We start from the raw sequence: 25,092 nt of genomic DNA, 5'->3' as shown, positions 1-25,092 counted from the left end.
GCAGCAGTGACAATTTTATTTCAAAACCACACTTTTAATTGACAGCGCTTTTGTCACCAGCCTCCACCCCCTCACACTCCAAACAATCACACCTCCTCAGCCTCTAAGCTGAGGGCATGAGATTAGTTTCAAGATGTTTCTGTATTTTTTCCACATGGAATTCCATACATGATAAGACATTACCAGAATAACCACACACACACACAGGTTTACAAATGTAAATGGACATGCATGATTTACCAGGCAAAGAAATCTTTTCTGTTTAACAGGAATAAAGGGAATTGGCAACCTCTCTCTCGCTCTCTTTCTCTCACACACACACACACACACACACACACACACACACACAACCACTCATAGTCAAGTGTATTGAGAGCTAATTAGCTTTTAGACAGACGTCCAAACCATTACATCAGTTTGACCAAACTCACACAACAGCTGCAACCACAGAGACTCGACAGCAACATGGAGAAGCAGAGCTGCACAAAGACGAGGGGGATGCCTGAGCTGATTTAACAGGATATGAAGACTGGTAACAAATACAAACATAACAAGGCCTCCAGGAACACCAACAGCTTTACATCAGCATGTGAGCCTGTGAAGAGGGGATGGCAAGAGAGTGAGGGATAGAAACAAAGGTCAGAGACTAATGGGATACAGTAAGAGAGGAATTGACATTTTGAAGGAATGTTGTAATAGAGAAAATCACCAATATGATCTTCAAAATGTTATTACCGCATGGTGCTTTCACTGAAAATTGTAACCTCATTGTAATAAATGTTACTGAACCTTTGCTACATTAGGTCAAGACAGATTGAAACAAACATACTGTATGTTTGATTATGAGAATATGTATAGAACCAGCACTGAGTCAGCATGTCGCCACAGAGGAACATGCTTAATGTTACAGAAATAGAGCATTAATCTATGAAGAGTAAAATGACTTGAGGACATCATGTGATTTGAATCCTGTGAGAAAGAACTGTATATTCTATGTCTGTCATTTGTAAGGCAAATTCTTATTTGCCATATGTATTAAATTATACTAAGTATGTCAAATTTGTATTTGATTAATAGCCATCCAAAGACAGATGTTCCTAATGAGGCATTCCAAATCTGACAAATTTTGAAAATGGTTTAGATCATTTATTTTTTGCAAATGAATCCTGAGCACATGTGAATAATGAATTTCATTATCCTGCAAAATGTGTAACCCAAAACAAAAGTTGCAGAATAAAGAGGAGGGACAGCAACATAGCAGACGACAACGGTTTACTGTAAAAATCATTAAATATTATTTTCTTTTAATTTAGAAAAATGATTTACATAACATTCTATTTTGTCAAATTTGCAATATTTCCAGTGATCATACAAGAACATTTAGGCCCTAACCCTAACCCTAACCCTAAAAACTGGGCCTTAACTCATTATGAGATGTGCTACAACCTTGCAACATTTAACAATTACTACTCTTAATTAAAACTGTAACTAAAGTCCTTTTGCGACCACTATGGTTTGGAAAGTACTGTAAAAGCACCAACAACCCTTCTGTAATTCAACAAGTAGTATAAACAGATTGGTACAGGGTCGACACATTAAAAACCATGAAGGCAAACAACCAACCCCGGCCTGATACATTCTCCCAAAATCAATCTGACTCATTTTGTTAGTATTTCAAGTATTTGACCTCCACCCAAGTGTTACTGATTGAGTAACTGAGTGTGAGTCATCTGTATCAGAGCTATACCATACATCCAGCAGTGCAGCAGCACCCTAACTAAGCCTTGAGCTAAAACCCAGATTGGCTTAATGCTACTAAAATGCTAATCTAATTTAGAATATTCCATCATGGGATTAGAGCACCCAGCTGATTTTTTTCTTTTTGGTTAATGCAACCAAGGATAATTGATTTCACTCCGGGCGCGAGCAAAATTTGACACACAACATGTAATGCAGTATAACTGAAAATGATAGTGGACTAAATTAAAGATTCTCGAGGGGAGATTTTAGAAGGTTCGCCCAGCAACACCCAGAAACAGACACTCTCTCCGGGCTAAGATGTGTCACATTTCACCCCTTAGTTGAGATCATGGATACACATTACAACATATCATTTCCAAAAACTTGTTGCAAACATTCCAAGTGACCTCTTACTTTAAAAAATGTCTAATCGGGAGAAGAGGAATGAATGAGAATGAGGAATTTGGACTTGGGAACTGTACAACTGAAAGTCATTACATTTAGTTAAGGCTCCAATTCCACCACAGGGAAACATTTTTTCACAAAGCCTTTCAATTTTAAAAAGCAAGGAATAAAATTCAACTTAGATGCAAACAGTGTTGTGCCTACCTAACAGTGTTAATGAAGAATAGCATTAAAGGTGCACTTAAATTAATTTTACAACCTCAATTGAGTTATTTAGGGACTGTACAAAATTATTAGGAACAAAGGGAGGTTGAACCTAATATTTCACTTTTTTAAAAACAAAGTAAAGCCCTCCCCAGCCTCCCCCAGTTTGTCTAATTTATTTCTCTATTATTCTATTTATTTAATAATTTCTTTCTTTTCTTGCTCTTTTTTCCTTTCCTTCTTTCTTTATTTTTTGTATCTCCGGTTTCTGTTGATACTGAATTATTGTATATTGATCCTATTGGCTAGAAGTTGACTGTGACAGGAAAAATAAAGCTCTCATACAGAGACAGAGCTGTTTTCCTCATGGTATGACACATATCTTTTCCATCAGCCATTTCAGTGTTTTTAATAAACCTCACAAGGAAAGCTTGAATAAAATATAGATCTGGGGTGTGAAAAATTAAAAAGCCTTCTACTGCTCTCCCCAAAAAAGACACTACCCTCCCTTAAGCAAAAAGAAATATTACAAAACCTCTTTTCTGACCCCCTAATAACTTTGATACAGTCCCTTACATTACCAGAATGATACACTACATTTAGCCATTCACATTCTTCAAATACCTTTTACAAGTGAAACAATATTGAGGAGAAATGCATGAAATCCTCAAAGAAATTCCTTTATGGATTCACTGTGTGGAAATTTCCTGCCAAGTAATCTTGCTTGTATACACACAAACACTCACACACACACACACACACACACACACACACACACACACACCTCATCATGCACATTCTATTCCCTTGGCTCATGTCCACGTGCAACTACAAAGCAAAGCAAACAAGCATGTGTGTGATGAACAGTGTGAACCAGTTCATGAGACAACGGAGAAGAGCCTGTGTCTTCAGTGCGCTTATGCAGCATCCTGCAGACAGGCCCCTCATCAGCCATATTGATCCACTGTGTGTTTGAGGGCGTACAGAGTCTCCTTATGTCGTAAGTGGAGGTTCAAACCCACTGGCTGCTGGGCCCAAATAACCTTCACCTCAAGGTCTGCTGAACGTCAATTGCCACTGACTGACAGCGCAGAGTGGGAGGGGAGGGAACCTCTCTGATGGATGGGACAGGGATGAATGGGAGGGGACAGTGGGTAGGGGTGATGTGGGTGTGTGCACACAGATTTGATTGTCTTCCCTTTTGCTAGCAACACCAAGAGGCACCAACTGGCCAAAAAACTGCTAACTCAGCTGCCGAAATGCAGTGTATATACACAATTCAAAATCAGGCTTATTAGAAGTAGCTTTACAGTACTAGTAATTTGAGACATCATTTTAATTATGGTAAATAAACAACACAATAACAGAGAAGACTAATCTACAGTGCATTTTGCATTGGTGAGATTTGGCAGGAAACCTGCAGGATTGCAGTTGGCAGACAGTAAAATTAAAGAGGGCTCTATTTGTCCAGCACAGAGTTAAACATTTTTTTACAGAAGCAGAGAGTGAAAGAAGTAATAGGAAAAATATTTACAACATTTCTTCCACACAGTAAAGTTAAAGACAGAAGGTAGGGGAGGGAAAGTAGAGCAACTGGGTTTATTGGAAATGATTTGAAAAACATTACCGGATCAGGTCCTGTCAGCCTGTAATACATTTGTCATGGAACCAATTGCATTACGAACTGGGCAAAGCAGGCAACTGCCCTGGGGTGTAGAAGGCCCCCAGGTTCTTTATGTGGCAATTTATTTTAATTTGACTGGTTCTGAATTAGTTTGTGTGTATTCACAACTAAAGCAAAACATCAGCTAAAGTGATCAGGAAATCAAAGCAGTTACTGTATAGTGAAGAGGCCCTAGTCAGCCTTAACAACTGAAAAAGGGCCTCAGTATGCTTTAAAATGTCAACAGAATAACATGACGCCACGTATGACAATCTTTGTAACTTTCCAAAATAGACAATCTGATAATCATGCCCACTTCATGCAATGTCACTGTAAGATTTTGTGGTTCCACTATCAGTTAAATTCATCTGTTCACACTTAGTTTCTAGTGCCACAGACATCCCTAGCCTTGTTTAACTTGACAATAAACATGATTCCAATAAATATCATGCAGTGAGGTATACCGACTTTAAATTTGTGAAAAAGAAAGCCCTAGTATCAGATTGGTACTAGGTTTCAACAGATACCCTGGTTGAGGCATCTTGGGGTATGGGGAGTAAATGGGGGCAAAAAGATGGATCAGTGCATTTCTTAATGTAAGATGTTGAGACATTGGCTGCTACAATGAAATCATAGTTATCAGTGGCTTCAATCCAAAATCTAACAATTTGTCTTGAAAAGTCTACAAACACTACTTCATATTCTCTGTGTGTTCAGACAGAGTGATTTCATACAAACTGCAAAACTTGAGCGAAAAGTTTGCGCTTATCCTGAATCTTTATAAAGTTTCTTCATGAACACTAGTTCCTGGTGAGTTCTGAGAAGCTGTGCTGCCACACAAAAGAACACACACAGGTACACTCCCACACACACAGCCCATTTCTCGCTAGCTAACGGCTAACATCTGTGCAGTTTGTCCATTGGCTATTTGGGAACCGCAGTCAAATTCCTGCGAATGACCCACAGTGAAAATTCACTTCACTTTCTGTCTGAACACACCTCAAAGAACATATTAGAGACTCAACTCTCTCAGATGAACTGTAGTGTGGGACTTTGGGTGCCACAGTGACAGTGAAATCTCCAGTGGGGCCTTGAAGGTATTTAAGATGAATCAAATTCCTCCACTCTGAGCCAGCGGCTGCACTATCAGCCAAAACTCAACAGGCTCTTCAAAGTGTGAGATTACACTTTATGACCTATGGGCTTAAAATTGTCACACTAACATGCACTAACTGTTCATCTAACTCTCTGTAGCTAACTAGTTTTTAAACCTAACCCCAAAAAAAAGATTTAAAATATGTACTTGATGTCTACATACATGATAAAATGTCACATGGAAATACAGTAGCAGCATTGTTCTTGTACTGAAGGGTTGAGCTAATCAGTCAGAGAATTACAGTGAAATACAGTGTTATTAAGAAAATTGTAAGATTGGTCTGTTTTTGTTTTTTTCACATAATCCATAACAGAACCATAACACAACCCTGTTGAGATGCTTACTAAAAAACATACTTTCAAGCAACACAAAGGTTAGATTTATGCTAATATATATATATATATATATATATATATATATATATATATATATATATATTATTGCTTAGATATTTTAACAGCATATTATGCTTTTACAAGACAAATATCCTGAGATCTGGAACTCCCAAACATAACGTTGTCTAAGGTTACAAGTTTGGATTTTTTTTTTTTCTTTTTCAGACTTATTTTACACATTAAGACATTTCAAACAGCCTTCAGCAAGAATTAAAGAACTGATGGACTTGGAAAAACATTAACTGCTTAATAGGCTACTACTGTACACCTACTGTAATGGCGTCTTTATGGGTCTCATAAAAGTCGATCCTCGCTTAAACTGTCCCTAGAGTCAAAACTAAATATAGACAAGATGTGTTCACTTTCTATTCACTATCCTATCAGAGGTAGAGAAAAATGACTGAACCATACTTATAAAACACATACTAGTCTAACTCCTTCTTAAATATAATTGTGTTATTCAAGTCCATGCAAAGTAAACTCTTTCCTGCACTCATATCTCTAGTAAAGGAAGCAGAGATGAATGGCCTGCTTCCTCTGACCTCTCAGATTGCTGCAGGTCATATGATAAACCAGCCTTAATTTAGATACTGTTTTAAATAGCCTTGTTTATCAAGGGAGAGGGTATGTTGAATATGCTTGATGATTGAATCATTCGTCTCTAATCCAACCTAATTAGAATCCTTAATCAGAAGCAAAACCTGAAGGCGTTAATCTACACACACAAAAAAAAGGATGTTTCAAAATCATTTGTCTTTGAGTGGTGCTGTTTAAAACTGTTCATTCAGTGTTACCATGAAGAGCTTGTAGCATGCATCTGAGGAATCATGTGCTGCAACTATAACGTGCAGGCTTAATATCTGTTCATAGCAAGAGATAAGAGAAATACTACAGATAAATGAAAACTCAAGAGGCTTACACATTCAGATTAAGCTTCAAGCACATGTCGGAGCATCATGAGATGATCTTTTGAACAAAGGGGCTAAAAGTCACTCTGAAAATGAGTTTTGATGGCATTTTTTAAACAAGGGAATTTTGTCTTTAAGCGACTACTTCCTGAAACAAGTAGTATTCTTGATACCCCTTGTGTTATAATTTGTTTCTAGAAAATTCCTGAAACAAGTAAAACAACACTGGATACCTAAAGAATGATCTAAGACAGCAAACACAATCACTGTGGAGAGATTAGCAGAGCTGGAGGAGAATTTATATTTAAAGTAATATCTTGAAGCACTAATCATTTATTTTTTGGCCATTTGCAGGCAGCAGAACAAGCTGTAAACATAACATCTGACATATTATCAACTTATAAAGTTATTATTTAGCAGATCCAGCAGATACAGAGCAACATTATCATCCAGTTGGAGTCATGTTTGTTTCCACCTGATGAGTTTAAGTACAATATTCATTTTTCTCAGGAGTTTGTTCTCCACCATCTCCTGAGAAAAATATGTCTTTTTAGCTGCTGAATGCTCCGCTATGTTTACCAGCTAGTTGCTAACTGTGTCTGTCTGCTGTTTGGTGCTGGGTAGGTAGTGTGCAGTGGGTTTATCGGAGTAGATGGAAGTGAGGTTGATGAGAGCTGTGAGAATGAACCAAAATCAGTTCATCCTCACAAGAAAAACAACAGTACAGGTCTAAAATTTGGGCTGGCACAATCTATAGTTATGTTTACGCCATCTAGCAGCCATAGTAACTATGACCTGGGGAAGTGACATCAATATAAAGTGATTTGATAAGATGATTTTGCCTCCTTAGGTGGAGGCGGGTTGGGTGGATGGCTAGATAGCTGGGTGGCAAAAAGTGGACTTTGCTGCAGGAGACCACTGTTCACTTCCTATTTGCAACTGCGAGTGTCATGTTTCGGGACATTTTTTTGAAAACCGTACCACCATGGTGTTTACTGTTGCCATGACAACAAAGGTTGTGCAACTATTAGGAAGTACTAACCACATTTCAAGTGTTCATTTTAACCCAAACCATCTTTCCCTAAACCTAACCAGACCTTAACCACAGAGGTGTCACATCATAAAAAAATATTTTTCAACAGTGATTTGTTACAGTTTTGGAAAGTGACATACTACTGTCCTATGGGTGGTTCTGCAGTGCATTACTATGGCGGCTAGATGGCGTAAATGTAACTATAGGTTGTTTTTGCTGGCTGAATTTTACTGTTGTTTAATTATGAGAATGTGTTGACCAAAACAGTATAAGTTGCAGCCCAAAAAAACAAAACAATGAGCTGAAAGAGGCTAAAACACTCTATAGGGCTGATGGGAACTGCAGAGATGGTGATAATTCTCTGTGGTTTTGTCACTACAAGCGACACCTTTCATATTATTTTTATTTGTTAATATAAAAATATTGATTGGTGCAGCTTTAACGGTGCATGTTAGTAACTGTATTTTTCACTTCTTATTAAGTTAATCAATTTAACACTCCTTCTTACGCAGATTGATATTTTTGCTTTCAACCTGCAGCAAACAAGCATTCTCTAAAGGGCATTGGTGGCCAAAGCATGCTGTCAGCCTTCCAGAGGGTCTGATGGATTTCTTTCCAAGGCCAGAGACACAAAAGACCATGAAAGAAGTAGAAAAGAGCTGTCTGATCAAATGGCCAATTGTGTTTTTTTGGGAAACAGACATCTCCCTGAAATCTGCCTCCTTCTGTGACGAACACAAGTGTTGGCTTTGTCCCCTGGAGGCTGCTGACCGCACACAGAACGCTATTCAGACTGACTTCCACGCACACACACACAAGCACATCCACAACAAGGAGAGCCTCCAGTTCGCACTTGATTCTATAGATCACTGTATGCAAGCTGTTGCGCTGCTGTGCACTTCATATGTCCTGCTTGTCCTCTTGTAAACAAACAGACACTCAAACACACACATAGAGTGACTTTATATACCATCCCTGAAGGCCCAGCGAAGGCATGCCACCAATGTGACACATGCCCACAGCCCAGTGCCCGGAGGGCTATCTAAATAGTCTCTACGAACCCACACCAGTACAAATATGCTGTCAGCGCCTTCAGATTCACATCAGAGAGCGTACCAGTGAGAGGCTGAGGAGAACAGGAGGTAGTCAATGTGCCACAGGGGAAAAAACCAATCCACAACCCCAAACTAAACCCTCAAACCCATCACTGTTGTCCAGAAATCTCTGTGAGGTTAGATGAGATGTATGGACAGGATTTAATATAATGTGCTGAACTGTGTGGGGTCCAAGGACAAAGGCGTACATTATAGGTTCAAGTCCAATTTAAACCTATGGGTGACACTCCCTCTGTCTCGTCACTCTCCACTGTGTACCGTCCATTTGAAGACATTGTCTGTATAACTACAAGGCACATGTCTAGAAAAGGAAGCTAAGGATGAAAGTGGAAGCTCGTGTTACAACTCAGGACAATTGGGGACACGTTACAATTCTTTGTTCTGTCTTCTGATCTACAATTTGCTGTAATTTGACACTGTCCCTTATCAGAGAAACAGCATTGTTGTTACAAGTTTACCTTTTCATGACAAGCAACCTCTTGGGGTCATGTGAAAAATGACTTTTCTGCCTCAGAAGCAAAAGTGGAAGTACTGTGGCATTGTTGACCTCTCATGGAGGTTGGAGTGGGTGGTTTGGTGCATTTACTGGAGACCATGGTTTGCATCTCATCTTCTTCCAGCAGTCAATGTTGGCTGTGTTTGCAATATTTCTTGAACTAAGCAGCTTTATGTCCCATTTAGCTACTTCATTCATCTTCAATGGATCAGACAAGTGTCCAGCATAAAAAAGCCTGCAAACACGAATCATTAGAGATAGATTGAAATCCAGTTACTAAAACTACCTCTGGAGGTTGTTGAGACACATTATAGCCAGATGTTTAAGTGTAAATGTGTGAATGCATCCGTCTCTCCAAGGCACAAACATATTCTTTAGTCTTTCCAATGTGGTCCGTGGCCTCTACAGAGCTGCTAAGTGACACTGAAATAAAACAGATATTTTCTGTCGTTCTTCCTGTCTAATTAAAGCAACAGGAAGCAGCTCCAGCAATAGTCACACAGAGTACATTACATGTTGTTGTAACATTTATCTGAACCTTGATCATTTCAACCACTGAATGATCTGTGTGAATATCCATGACAAGCAACACCTTTGTCTCATTCATAGTCCATCTAGCAAGTCATCTATGATTATGGTAGTTAAATAACTGTTAGCTACCTAGCAAAACTCTTTCTGTTGTTACTGAACTGCTAAAAGTTATATTAATTTTGACAGTTACCAGAAACCTTCAGTGTTAAACATTGAAGGTTTTCATTATTAATGCTACACATTTTTCAGAGAACAAGCACAGAGTGTATAATTATGTAAAAGAATCACAGCTAAGGATGTAGCAACTTTTTCTCTCATATTATACCCAAACTCAGGGTATCTGATGATAAATAAAGCAATATTATACAGCAAGGATTGCTGTTGCAGAGCCTAGTCGGCTGTCTGCCATGACTGAATGAATGTAACTGATAGCATGAAAAACTGTAATGTAGATTAATCACATCTGGCAAATACCCAGTCACCTTTATAAGGTCAGTATTGGCGCTGTTACTGTTGCAGTGGATCAGTCCATCTCTAAATTATGCTTCTAATGTCAACACTAAAATTTGTTTAAATGTTGGCAAACTGCTCGATAGATTATAAGATATTTTGTGAATAACAAAATTGAGATTTTAGCCCAAGTTTGGTGCCAAAGAAAAGCTCAATAACTGCTTAAAATCAAATGGTTTCACCCTCACTGAATTACTATTTTATTTGTCCATTAGATTTTGATATTTCTCATGCCCAATTGGAAATTCTGGTGGCAATACTTGAAAGATCAGATAGTCCAACCAACGCTTTAGAATACATCCTCTGGGGACCATTTTCAAGTCCTTAGTTCTTTTCTGAGAACTTGTCACTAAAAAAATATTAGTCAAATATAAATATTGTATTGATAGTTATGCTAGTGGAAATTTGGGATTAATCCTCTGGGGACCATATATTATAAAACAAAATTTGATGGCAGTGGAGTGTAGGACAGACTAGATGACCAGTCAACCTCACCTTCCTGAGGCCTCACCTAATGGGGCAAAAAATAGCAGTCACTGAAATGTTCCAGAAATCAAATGATCTCTGTTTCCTCTAGTCATGACTCTGAGGTTGTCTGCATCTTTGAATAGAACTGCTCATGTTATACATAAGTCATAGTTGAGTTGCAGCTCTATTATTGGTGGTCATTGTACAGAACGGTGTACTATAGAAGGGTATTGTCACACATGAAAACTTGATCTCATCTCCATGTTGAAAAGAAAGATGAAACACCAATTTAATGCAATATTGAGATGCTATTTGTCTTTCTGCCTAATTGAGCTGTCCCTAGACGTCCATCACAGTTCATGGTTGGCTTGTCATCAGCTGATGTGCCGCAGGACAAGCATGTAAAAGGATTGTGGAGATAAAATGACAAGCAGAAGAGAAAGAGACAGGGCCATAATGTGGGCTAATGAAAGGATTCAGTGAAACAACATATGGTGAGAGATCAAAGGAGAACAACAACAAAGGGAATGTATGAAATGAGGAAGAGGGGAGGAAAGACAGTATGAAACAATAATATAAAGAGATAACCCAGAGGAGAATGAGCTCTGTGTCCTCATTGGACAGATCCATAACTTCGGATTTACCAAACACCAGCATGACACAGCAAACTGAGCTTGGTACATCTGTCTACTGCCAGCTGAGCTACACATCTGGGCAGTATGATACCTGCCAGACTGTCCACCAACCGCCTCTGTCCTATGATTCCTGATTAATTACAGATAGGGCCAGCAGCCAAATGGACAGACAGAAATTTTGTCTCAGATGCAAGTGATGAAATGATTTTCCACAGTGTAAAGTCAAAGGGAACTTATAGCAACTTATAGGCTCAACAAGCTGCAAGTGCAAGCAGGCAATACAACAAGTTCATGCACAATGACAGAATCTCTTTCTACAGTATCATTAAGGTTAAGGAAATGTCATGGTTATGGCAAATAAACTATGGTTGAAGTCCAACTGAAATTAAATTGCATGTGTTTTTCTACTACGGCATACATGTGTAAAACCCTTGTCCTGTTTTCTCCTTGAAAAAAAAATTCAGAAACCAAAGGTCAGAAATTCATATTTTAAATTCTTTCTTCCTCTTTGGCTTCATGACGGTGCCCCTTAGTTTTGCATTAATTCATCAGAATACCATTAGTTCTCCGTCATAGAGAACTTGTTTCCTTACAGCCAATCCAAATGCTTCATTTTAAACAATATTTGCGTAAAGCAGTAACGTGGCATTCTATCATAGGCAGAGTGGATGGTCACACTGAGCCTGATAGCAGCAGGCTTCAGAGCAACAACCCATATTAGTTTTCCCGCTTAAGTCTTTTTCTTATTTAACTTACAAACATGAACACACTTCTTGTCCTGCACCTTGGCTTGTTGAATGAGCCACCAAACAAACATTCACTGAGAAAATGTGCACCGCTAACATCAGATAGCATCTAGGTTGCTAATTAGCTGCTCGGCTGCATGTAAACGTTCCTGAAAATGCCACTTCAATCTATTTAAATGCTAGTGTGATCTTACTCTTCAGTCTGCCCATGACATGTAGCTACACCGGCACTCTGACAGCCTGTCAGCTGCTGTCAATCAAACACAGACACCGACACACCCTCTAGCAAAACAAAAAGGAATATTTCTGATATTTACCCTTTTTTCCCATTAATAACTTAAATAAAACAATTGACAATAAATTCAAAATAACACTGACGTTATCAACTGTAGAAAGGGATGACAGAAAGTCAGCATCTGACTGATGCCTGACTGTAAAGAATCAGCACAGCATAGCTCAAGTCATTGCCAGTGTAAATTTATGGATGTAAACCTAAACATGGATGAAAAGTTAATTTTCACCATCTTGGCATCTTCATAAGAAACTAGTGGACCTTAAAATTGCAGCAGCCCTGTAGATGCCACACATTTGCATGTCTGTATCTGCAGTACTGAACTGCTGCTGCTTTTGCTTTTCTTGTCTCTGCAGGTCTGTAACTACCGCTACTGTGGTTCTGCTATTGGATGAAACAAATGTCCTTGTAACACAATCAATCTTTTTAATGTGAACACTAAACATTAACAACATTCAAAGTGCCTTGAATGGAACAGGCGTTAATAAGAGGAAGGAAGGAAGGAATAAGCATTGCAATCATCTGCTAGTGGTTTATTGGAGGTTCCCAGCAACAACTGAAAGAAAATTGGGAATGCAGCCTTTGTCAATTACGCCCCAAAACTATGGAACACACTGCCCATGGATATCAGAGAAGCCAGCTCCCTAGATATTTTTAAAAGAAAGCTAAAAACTTATTTCTTCACCATAGCCTTTAACTAGCTTTTGTCTCAGTCTGCTTCACACTTATGCACTACTGCACTTCTTTTAAAATGTTGACTTTTACTTGATTTTATACATTCTATGTGTTAACTTTGTTTTTATTTTATTTTATCATGTATTTTATTTTCACTTTATTTAATCTTATATCAAAAATGTTTTATTTTCCCTCTTATGTACATTTACATGTTTTTATGTTCATTTTATGTCTTCTTTTGCTGTAAAGCACTTTAAGCTGCATTTTTTGTATGAAAGATGCTATACAAAAAAAGTACTAAAAAAGTCCTTACAAGTCCTATCATGTTTACATCAAAATGTCAAAATGTTGTCGTAATCAAGAAGGTTTTATACTGTGTAGACTAGACATTTTTTTTTACTTTTTATTTTCTCTAAAAGATTCCTAAAAACGTTCACGTCTATGTAGCCAACCGTGAGTTTCTCAGCCCTCTTTTCCCTTTCCTCCCCACCCTGTTGCAGCGTATGAGTGGGATATTGACTGAGGTGGGTGGAGGGAGGATGGCTGAATGGCTAGGTTTGTTGGAGCCGGTGGGCAGACTTATGGATGGGATTTTACAGACATCTGCTGATTTTTTCATCAAACGTTCATAGGTGGATGTGCTGGTCGACAAAAATGAATGGGAAATTAGTTATAAATCATAATTTAACAGCACAACTCCTTAGTTTTTGTCCACATGAATTTAAGGTTTATTTAAATACATAACTGTACTTTGTAATTGTACTTTGTAGAGTGTAAGTGGGGTTGGGTTTAAGGTTCAGCCGCATCAGTAAAACATGTAAAAACATAACTGAGTAACAGCGACACAGCAGCTTGAGACACAACACAACAAGATCCACGGACACTGTACAACAAACCAGATTATTTATGTCTCCTTTTTCTTTACAAACATGGACACATGGTTTATGTTCCTCCTTGGCTTGATGTAGTAGTTTCCAGGCTAGATAGCTAATTAGTTGGATACCTGCAGCTCACTTAACAGCTTAAAAACATACCTGCGAATGTCAACTTGTCAGTTTAGATGCTAGTGTAAGTTTGCTTACAGTCTCAGTCCCCTGCTAGCTAAACTGTCAACCACAACACACCCTCCACTCAGAGGTTTGGAAGTTAAAGGAGCATTAAATTACTTTTAAAATAACTTTGACAGGATTTTTTTTTTTACTGCAAAACAGATGACAGTGATTTCTGGGGGACTTTTAGAAACTAGGTGATGTTTTCAGTTTTTACTGTGAATAACATAATATGCATTGTTTTATTGCTTTTATTCTGAGATACTTCATCAAATTTAGAACCCCAGCTTTTAATCAGGATATCACAATTAATTTGTTTAATAATCAAAAATTACCTTTAAAGATTTGTTACATGCTATAGCTACATGTTTATATATTTTGGGCCATTACCCAGAGTATAACTCCTCATATATTCTTAAGTATCTGCTCTGCTGTGAAAATGCTAAGTCATGTCCTGCAAGGTGGAGGCAGAGACAGAGACGGATGCTAGGCTGTGTGACTGCAGAGGAGGAAACTATGTTTCCTCGAGCACTTTAACACATCGCTGACCAAGCTACTACTCCACAGCCCAACAACACCACCTACCCTTAGTTTGCACTTATATATCATATTGTTAAAATACACACCAGAGGTACATACACATGCACTAATTGATCCTGTCTGTGTTTGCTGCACAGGTGGAATACATGTGAAGGTAGCACACATGCAGCTTATTACTTTTCTAAATGTGAGAATCGGTTCCGGTGGAGATGAGGTGAAACAAAGAACGTAGAGAGGTTTAGTTTGGTCTCTGTTTCATTGTAGCAGTGTGAGATTTCAGTGACATCACTTAGGTGATGAATTAAAGTGTCAGACAGCAGCAGGAAGCACACACACCAGCCTCCGCTACCTCCCTACAATAACACAATCACTCTGATCTACCTCTTTCTAGTTCCTCTCCCTCTCCTTCTCTTTTCAGAAGAAAAGAAAATTAATTCATATAACATATTCTTGGTGTTTGTGTCAACTTGCGTACATATTTTCTAAAAAATTTTTTTTTTTTAAATGTGTTAATTTTTCTGCAATGATAACACCCTCTATTTTTGATGTTTTCCAGAGGGTGTAAATTATTGTTACTATTAGTTGTCGTATAATATCAATTCCAACAGCATGATTTTAATGAGTTTAACAGTCTGGTAATTTGCCATCTTCCCATCATACCCTGAATAAACAGCTAACAGCTAACAGACAGCTAACGCTAGCTAGACTCCCTCCCTTCTATAATGCAGAGAGAATACAGCACTGACTGCGCCAGAGCTGTTGATGACTCAGCAGGAGTTGAACCGACATGAACCAAAAGTAACATCAATTTGAATCAGTCCTTATGCTAGCCTGATAGACTAACTAGCTTCCTCTCTCTCATCTCTTTTATAATGATGAGAAAAACACTTTTTGACCCGCGTGGGATTTTTCAGTTGTAGTACTGCTGTTGGCCACTGGGACCAACTGGCAGTAAGGCTCCCAATACGTCCATGAACGTTCTCCAGTCAGTAGTGTACCACAGAGTGACATCATTATAGTATCATTACAGTATCACTATAGTTTATATTTCCTTGCACAGAAAGTGAAATTAATTCGCATTTCAACTTTACTTACTTACTTACTTAACTTTACTTTTTTAAAAAATAAATAAACAAAACATACTCTGGGTTAAAAGACATACATTTGCAGTCAATAAAGTAAGTACACCCAAATGTTGGTTTAAAAAAACAACAACAAAAACCCAGAAAGTACAGTGGCTCAAAATTGAATCAGAGTCCATCTGCAAACTGAAGGATGTCTGGGTAATAATTTTACTGGTCGCCTTCTTTTTTGTCTCCAAACATGTCTGACTTACCTGAAAGGTTTTTCACAACCTGTCTGATTGTCTGACTGCTCATATCGGACTCTATTTAGTGCTTTCTGTGTTCCCAGATCTCAGTAATTAACTTAGTGAGTACAATGTTATTATGCCAACAGCAGTGATGGCCAAAACTACAAAAGTTAGGACTCAGGCTATACATATCCCTTCAGATTTAAATCCCTGTTTCAAATTCAAAACCTTACTCTATCTTCCTCCTCATCGATCCTCGTTTCTCACTGAGCTGTAAAGACAGAAACCAAAGCCTAATGTGCTGCCTTGGTGACTATCACATTGACATCATTGCTCCTTTCCCTTCTGTCTCTCTGTATTTTCATCCATGTCTTTCTTTCACAATACTGGCGTTGCTACAGTCTGATTTTATCTGTCACAATCTGACCTTGCTAGAGACAGAAAAAAAAACAGAGTAGCAGATGTCCTCCTCTACAGGGGCAGACCTGGTGGCAAACTGCACATTCACCCCCCTCCAACTCTTCTGTCCGTCATCACCAGCCACACACTCCTGTTTGCAAGGTTAATCACTTCATTTTACACACCCGGAGATGAATATCCTGAAGGCTGCGATGGCTACCGACAGGAACTTTCTTTTGTTTGAGGACAGAGCTTCTGAGGTGAAACCAACGGAAGAATCTCATTTGTTCTTCATGGCAGTGTAGCCTAGAGGAAGTCATAGGCTTCCTCAGTGGCTGTGAACGAGTGACTCAGTTCATGTTCCCCGATGCAAAGAATTTCTAGGCATATGATTCAGTGACTTGGTACTGTACATTTTGTTCTATGTTTTTAATTGTTTTCTTGTATGTTATTTGAAACACTGTATTGCTGCTATCTTGGCCAAAAAACATGTAATCTCAACAGAATTCACCTGGTTAAATAAAGGTTCAATAAAAAATAAATGAATAAATAAAATTTCATATGATTATAGCATGTCTCAATTTATTCTGAGGCATAAAAATGAGACCATGCCAGCACATTTCTCTCAGAATCTGGACTGATCTGTGCCGTAATACAAAACTAAAACTGTCAACTGAAGCCCAGAATAATAATAATGATTATACTGATTATAAGAAAAAAATACAGGTACAGAACAGTCTATTTAGCTGACCAGTGAAGCTTCTACTCATGTTACAAACGTCATTATTCCCTTAAAGAAAGTGAGTCCAATTGAATCTATGAATACATATGTATATGTATGATGATCACACATTTATAGGTTGGGAACAAAACAAAAAAAACCCTAATAAAACTAAATGCCTTGTTTGTATCCTCGACGCCTAAAAAAAGTGTTGAATCCATTTCCTTCCTCAAATCACTTACAAACCAAATTCTTTGAATAATATGGGATCAGCGTTGTTTACATCCATGTTTGCTAGCTAACGGTTATATTCTTCCTCGCCTCTTGCTAGCACATTGCGATACGTTTCTTGACACATTACTGCCACTAACTGTCTGTAAGTGGAACTGCATGAATTGGCCAGCTCATCAAAAGACTGCTTCATTGCACCACTAGTGGTTCAAATCTCCACAGATGTCGCCAAATTAGGACTTGACTTGCAGTTGCTGCTCTGAGAATGGACTGCCTGAAAACTTGAATTGATTAGAGACCTGATGTCAAGTTTTCACGTTTTAGAGTCCCAGAACAACACAAAATAACACAGCATCAAGCAGGCCTTAAACGTTGAATATTTGCATTGACAGGACTTGGTTTCAGTTTTGTAAAAACACTAATAACACAAAACAGTGAATAAATTCTGAAAGTGAAAGGTTGAAACATCCATACTCACAAGATAACAGTTCAGTCCTTTGCAGTGGTAATTTGGAGTGCTTACAGGAAATACTGCAACTGTGGTCGAATGGAAAACACTGGCTAACAGACAACAGACACAACATGACTGACTGTTGTAGCTGTGGAGTTTGACAGTCCTCAGCTATGCCTCTTAGCCTTTTCCATCACAACTATCTAATGTTTTTCACACAAAAACCTGCAAGAAACCTCTGCTCTAGCAATACTTGGCATAAAAAAATGTATGTGTGCTCTTTAAACTTCAACCCATCTGCCAGCTAGATTGAGACCTATCAATACACAACATTAACTATCAAATATGTGATGATGTGAGTAAGTACACAGCTTGCGCACAGCCAGGTCAAACAGTTTTTTATCATAGAGGCCTGGTTACATCAGAGAGTAGCACAGCACAGTTTATCCATGCACCCTTGCAAAATATGTGATGCTGGAAGCTTTCTGAAGAAATGACTATTCACAGGGCTAGTTGTGAGCACCAACAACTGAGTCTGCAACTCATGAATCTGTGCCACAGTTTCACAACATCAATAATTCATTCACAAGATCAATGAGTTCATTAAGTTAACTTCAATGGTCTCCGACGACAAGCCAGTGGCCAAAGAATAGCATATATGGTTGCAAGTTTAGCATTTTTGTACCATAAGCCAAACAAATAATGAGGATAAGTAAACCAAATTAAACAATTTAACACTTAAAATAAACTGAAGTTGCAAAATCACAGTAACAAAGAGTTTATAAAAGGTTGTAAGTGGTGACAGTGGATGTCTCATGAGCCCTCAGCAGGGATGTGATTGGTTCTTTATGACAGATCTAGGGTCAATTTGCTGTCCTTTCAAGAAAAATGAGAGCATCAGTCATTTCAGCAATGCCCAAAAGCAACAGTATACTATATAAGTGACACAACCCTCTAGTGTCTGTACTAATTATGACTGTTATCATTGTCATATTTACTATGTGAAACTATGGAAACACCAGAGACTGCAGTTTGTTTCCCATTTCCGACTGACAGTAAACATTGGATTCTTTTAACCCATGAATGTGGCCGTTCCCGTACCTTAACTGAGTGGTTATTAATGTAACCATGGTGACAAAGGGCCTCTAATGACAAAGAAGTTATTTCAACCCTCAACCTTAATCAAGTTGTTTTCGTGCTTACACTTACCTAAACCTTAACCATAGCGATGTAAGATCACAAAAACATTTGAATTTGGGGGATTTGTTGCGTAATACATTACTGACACAGTATAGAAGAGCACAACACAGAATATTCAGGCTTAAATCAGCTCAAATTCTTGATCATACACCACACAAAGGGCTAAATCCTCATACAAATTCAATATTTTTTATACACTGCATGGCAAACTACAGTACTGTAATGCACTATAGCATGATATACTACCGCTAGCCAGCCACAATAGCTCTTCAAGCTAGCTGTCTTTTGACTGCCAGTTAGCAAGTGGGCTAGCTTGGCCGCTAACCAGATAATAAATATACATTTTTTTTCCACTACTGTCTAACAACTGACTACAAACGTTGCCTTTTTTGTGAAGCTGTTTACCCCGACCGGCCAGGTTATATTAAAGTGGATGAGCTATGATAGCTCTGTTTTGGAATGTCTGGCTCACGGTCCTCCAAAGGTCAGCACTGTCAAGACAGCTCGCTATTGGTCAAAGGTCAACTCAAATTCCCATATCAAAGCTGACCAGCACTGATCAAGGCAATTCCATTGAAATGAATTGATTTTGCTCCAAATTTTTAGCCATTTAAATACTGGTATGACCATAATTCAATAAGACAGTAACCAAATTACCAAAAGTAGGTACAGTATACAGTGTAGCTTGGTAATCTGATGGATCACTACAACAAGCATGTGATCTGTATTTAAGTTACTGCCAGAACCTATAACCTTCACAAGACACTGGCCTTAACATGGCTGGCCCTAATTCCATATTTCCAAAACATACACCAGGTTTTTACACCCTTTACATTACACACTGTGTGCACTTTACTGTCATCACTGTGCAGGTTTTTGGGTATAGAAATCCTCATAAGTCAAACTGCACCTTCAGATCATTTCTCATACACTCTATGCCCCCTGTACTCAGGTTTGAGAACAAGCTGTGTGAGCTGTACATTTGACATTCACTTTGCATTCCTGCCACCAGTCATGTGCACACATTAGGACATCAGAGCCACAAGACACTGATACCACCATACACCTGTTGTGAAGGCATCAGTTTGGAGCGGGCCGTAAGCAAATTCACCTCTGCAAAGACAACATGCCATATAGTGACTATGGGATATGTGTTTATCCCTATCTGACAGAAACACATGTTGGCTCTCCTATGTATGCCTCATTCACAAGCACACCATAACCTGCAGTTTGACAGGTTGATGAAAAGAAAAGAAATGTCATTAATATTTCAGTGCGCTCAGGACTATGTTTTTTTTTTTGATGCAAAAAATACACCCAAAAGTGCATCTGAAAGCACTGAGTGTGCCACATTCTGTAAACAGGCTACTGGGTGGGTATTGACAGTGCACAGGGTGAAATTGTATAGTATTTACAACATCTCGAGAACAAATCACCATGGCAGTAATAGGATTAGCAGCCCGGAGAAGTTCATGACTTCATTCCTGTAGTGATTTGGACAGCCATGCGAGTGTCACATTCAGGGAAACGCCTGCTGTCTCTGTACCAGACAAACTACTCCACTCCACCACTCCACTGTCAGTGTCAGCGACGTACAAATAAGCGTGTCAGCGGCGACAACACGCCCCACCAAACTCCATTCAAAATCCCTCAATTTAACGTTTCCTTGGGCGTCAGCAAATATACGTCTGTGACAGAGGATGACTCAGGAGTTTGCAAAAGTCTATTAGTGTTTTGTTAAATTCGGCGTGCACTTGGTTCACCAAACGGCACTCGTTTCAGTAAAATGTGAACTTTTATAACGGATCACACAGTTTTGCCATAACTCATCACTGTTTTTGTTGAACGTGGTTACTTTAGAAACTGATTTTATGTTTCGATATCATCTCAAACTAAGCATGGATTAAGTATTGAATACGAGCCGAATTAAAGAGCAGTTTCTGCCGAGTCAGATAACATCTGAAATCGCGCTTGCACTCATGTGTCTTTGCAGATGCCCGAGTAAGTCTTAAACTGATGTATTTTCAAACAGAGTTTGGTATGTTGTTTTCTCCACATCGGCGTGGAAGGCGCGTTATCGGACATGCAAAAGGGGCACAGACGTGTACCTGTCGGGGGCTCGTGGGCTCCTCATTGTCGGTCGGTGAAGGCGTCCCTCCTTCCAGCGATGCTGGGGTGACCGGGGAAGTAGCCATGTTCCCCCGGTCAGTCAGTCACTCACAACTGCTCCTGGTGACACTTTCCGCGGTGTCCTCCAGCATTCAGCCCCGCTCCCCGCTGCTGCTGCGAGAGGACCGGTGACGGTAATGGTTCCCTTTCCAAGCACAGTGACTCTCTGTCCGGGTGCACAGTGGAGCCACTGTCCCTTATCCGGCCGGTGCTCGTATGCTTGTAGTCCGGTAGTCCAGTCCAGTCAGATGACGTTCTCATCGGGTCTCTCACTCACTCTTTTACACACACACACACACACACACACACACACACACACACACACACTTCCTTATGTCACACTCTCCTCTGTCTTTGACTTCATCTCATTTCACTGCGCTTTGGAACATAACCTAAGTAGCAAGAGGACTCTTATTTTGCATTTTACATCCTTTTCTTTGACTGCATCTGTGTGTTTGTGTGTTTATGTGTGTGTGTGTGTGTGTGTGTGTGTGTGTGTGTGTGTATGTGTGTGTGTATCTGGGTTGTTGCACTTCCTCCAGCACCTAATAGCAAGTCCTTTTTATTTTAGCTCCGTGCAACATTTCATTGGCATGAAAGGAATGAATCCCATGTTATCAACAGTAAAGTTTATTGAGTATATAATATGATATGCATATATATATGATATATGTATGATATAATAAAACATGGTAAATAATTGCAGCACTTTAATTTCTTGCAAGCAGAATCTTTTAGGATGAACAGGAGGGGGTAAATACATTTGGATACTGTTTGATACTGCTGGATACTACAAATTCCTGCCACCCACACACACACTTTGTGTACTCACAATATCAGATTTCACATATTTCTTGTCTTGACATTGCACATCTGATTTGAAATTCATTCTAATATTTGGAAGTCCAGTTGTCATACTATGACATGATCTTCTACACTCAGCCTGCACACTGATGCATGTTAGGTTGTGACTTTTTTGTTGGAAGGCTACAGAGAATCTGAAAATGTAGCTGAAAAATGACCAAACTTGCATAGGAATTGCACTTGAAAGGCTGGTTTTCAGCACTATTTGCCTGCTAAAGTGCAACAACAAAAAAGCAAGGTGCCACTCATCTTATCACATACACCTGCTAATCACCATGCAGCAGGCTGTGGGGGATGGTGGTCTGTTTTATGGGGGTTGGGGTATCAAGAGAGAGAAGGGACCCTCAGTCATCCGATTTGTCACAGGAGATGCTGGGGAGGGGTGTGGTGTTGAGATGGGGATGAGGAGTGGCGGGGGGTTATCTCAGCTGGTTCTAGCTGATTGGTTAAACTGGTTAAGGGCGTTGACTGCCCCTCTGGGTGACCCCATAACAGAGGCAGAGGAAGGGGAGAGGGGCTTCCTCGCCAAAATCAAGCAAAGGTCTTCCAGGGTGGACAGACATGCAATAGATGTTGTATAACAGACCAAAACAATTACAATATGGAAAAAAATCAAGTAGATGGATTGAAAATATATTGTAATATCATGTATATAGATTGTTAAGTTTGTTAAAACACAAGGCATCAGATTGATTTTTGGCACTGAACATGTCACTGGTAGGTGACTGATTGGTAGGGCTGGGTATCAGAAATTTTCAATTTTATTGCCAATTTGATACGAGGTTTTGGTATCAATAATAATAAAAAAAATTATACTTGTCCTTAATGTTGTCTAAACACAAGCAGTTGTGCTAGAATTATAAATATAAATTGGTAAAATTTAGATTAAATCAGGAACTGATCAACTAATAAGTCAACAAGACTAAGGATCAGACATTCAAAGACAGCTTTCAGTACTTGACCTTTTTTGTATATCTGGTGCTACAGACTCATTTTGGTCATTACCAAAAAAAGAACGGAGGTTCGATATTGTACTCATTGATATGGAAACCTGAGTCCTCAGATTTTATGAACATAATTGGTGAGGATAATGTATTACAGCTGATTTCAATCTTTGGCATCTGATCTTTCTCCGGCCGCCCACTGACCCCCATCGACCCCCTCCCACTCGATGCTGTGAGCAGTTTTGTTCGGGTAATGTCATCTTTTCACCAAATTCGACCATTGTGCTGTATTACAGAAAAAAACCTTACGTGTGTTGTATAATTGTTTCGTTTTTTTGTTTTTCTGAAATATAGTTTGACTTTAACTATCAGAGTATGAAGAGGACCGTCTGTCAGCTAGTCTCAGCATTTAAACACTTTCCAACAACAGTGACCAATTCTTCTTTTCTCATTGAGTTATTATAAGGTTCAGGAATAAGACCACGCAACTCTCTCTCACTAAATTGAGTCACCTGCGCCTCACTAATTCAATCATCCGTGCATACCTATATAAGCGCGTCTAACCCCTTTCTCTCTCCCGTTCGTCTCAGTTCTCACGTGACCTAAGACACGTTTGCATAGCAAACTCTTACCTCCTGCCCGTGCTCCGCGATCCACGTTCCTCGGCAACATAGCGCCCACGACTAGATCCAGCAGTACCAACGTGATATCTCCTTCACCACCACATCCATATGGAAGCCTTCTCCTGCAGACGCCGCGCCTCTGATCAGCTGGGATCCGGACGCTCCACACGCATCCACGCAATGGCCCACTCGGGCGCGGCTCTTTTCCAAGCGATTAACATCTTCAACCGGATGTTTGCTCATCTCCAGCGAGCTGTCGTGTGAGACGGTTGTCCCACTCTTACGAAACGATGATAAAGACAAACTTTCCAACTCTACGCAGACTCTACTTCCATCAACTCTCTCGCCGGCAGCTCGAATCCTCCCGCTCTTCCGGGTGTATTTTCCGCCGCCGGGCCGACGCACACTGATGTCGTCACAACACACCTACTGTGAGAGCTGGATAGGGCGCCGCCCACGGATGTATAGAGAGAACTGGATACAGCGTCGGAGGCGAGGCCCCGTTCATTCCTATGACAGTTGCTCAGTGACGCATGAAGCAAAAAATTCGACTTCCCGGTATGAAAGTACCCGGATCTTCCGAATTGTGCGGCCCATAGAGCATGCGCACTAATGACTTTCGCTGGCCGAGTCGGCTACTTCCGGTTTAGCCCTCCTCTCCGGCCAACTTGAATGGGGATAAAACAATTCAATCATGCGGTTCTTCTAGGCTTTTGAAATGTGATCGGACTGAACGGATTTAATTCTGATAGGGAGACAAGTCATTTCGTGGGGGTTGTGACACTCAGAAAAATTTATCCGCTGATGTACAGACGTCTCTTTCACAGTGTAAGTCTGTGGGAAAAAATCTTTTTGGGCCAGTGTGCATCATGTGACATTGTAATTACACGGTTTGGCCACTTTGTGAAATTTGCTTCAAAGCCTGGCGGTCTTCCTGTATCCAATTCTCTTTGTACATCCACCACTCAGCCTTGCAGCCAATTTTTCCCAGGGGCCACTTTCAGTATTGCAGCGAAAAATCCCCCTGCGGCCCAAAAAGGGCCCCATGGACCACTATTGTAAAAGAGACGCCTGTAAAACTGTTGACAGGACGCCTTGAACTGCAAACGTCAGTTATGACTCTTTCTAATATGAACTTTTGATTCATGGAGGTGTTATGTTTGTAAAACTTTCCTCGAGCCAAGCGATTTAAAAATCCATGATGTCATCACAATGTTAAGTCTATGGACCGAGTGGGAGTTGGCAGGCAGGGCCAGCGGGGGAAACACTACTGCGCATATTCAGTGGGCCGCACAATGCGGAAGCAAACCCAGAAGCTAGAAACTTTTTTTGGCGTATGCGCCAGGCGAGCAATTCCTATAGGACTGAATGGGCGCCATTTTTAGTCCGGTATCCAGCTCTTATAATACATCCATGACTACAACAGAGCCCAGGCTTCTTCAGACCCTGCTGAAGGCCAGGCTAAACTCCAGATACAAATCCCGTTTCGCCGAACCGACAACAAAGCCAGGTTCTTCCTGCTCCTCTCTGCCTCCACCTCCACCACCACTCCAGACGGCCGTGGTCTTTGTTAGTGAACTAGCATACAACTTTACAACGGTAAAGCAAGAATATGTT

The 25,092-nt window shown here is 39.7% G+C and overlaps 1 protein-coding gene across 1 annotated transcript in view; it reads right to left on the bottom strand.

The window, feature by feature from the left end:
• Positions 1-23,920, bottom strand: part of ank2b (ankyrin 2b, neuronal) — a 215,058-nt gene extending 191,138 nt beyond the window's left edge. Inside the window, exons 1-2 of the mRNA XM_042400881.1 lie at positions 23,485-23,920; positions 20,984-21,322 (exon numbers count right to left, since the gene is read on the bottom strand). Of these exons, the coding sequence (XP_042256815.1) occupies positions 20,984-21,070 (87 nt within the window). The 5' untranslated portion in view covers positions 21,071-21,322; positions 23,485-23,920. The remainder of the gene's footprint in view (positions 1-20,983; positions 21,323-23,484) is intronic.
• Positions 23,921-25,092: the final 1,172 nt, after the last annotated feature.

The sequence above is a fragment of the Thunnus maccoyii genome, chromosome 22 (genome assembly GCF_910596095.1).
Source record: "Thunnus maccoyii chromosome 22, fThuMac1.1, whole genome shotgun sequence".
In the NCBI taxonomy this organism is placed as follows: domain Eukaryota; kingdom Metazoa; phylum Chordata; class Actinopteri; order Scombriformes; family Scombridae; genus Thunnus; species Thunnus maccoyii.
Note: the sequence above shows the minus strand (reverse complement) of the source record. Positions and strands in the feature narration are given on the sequence as shown.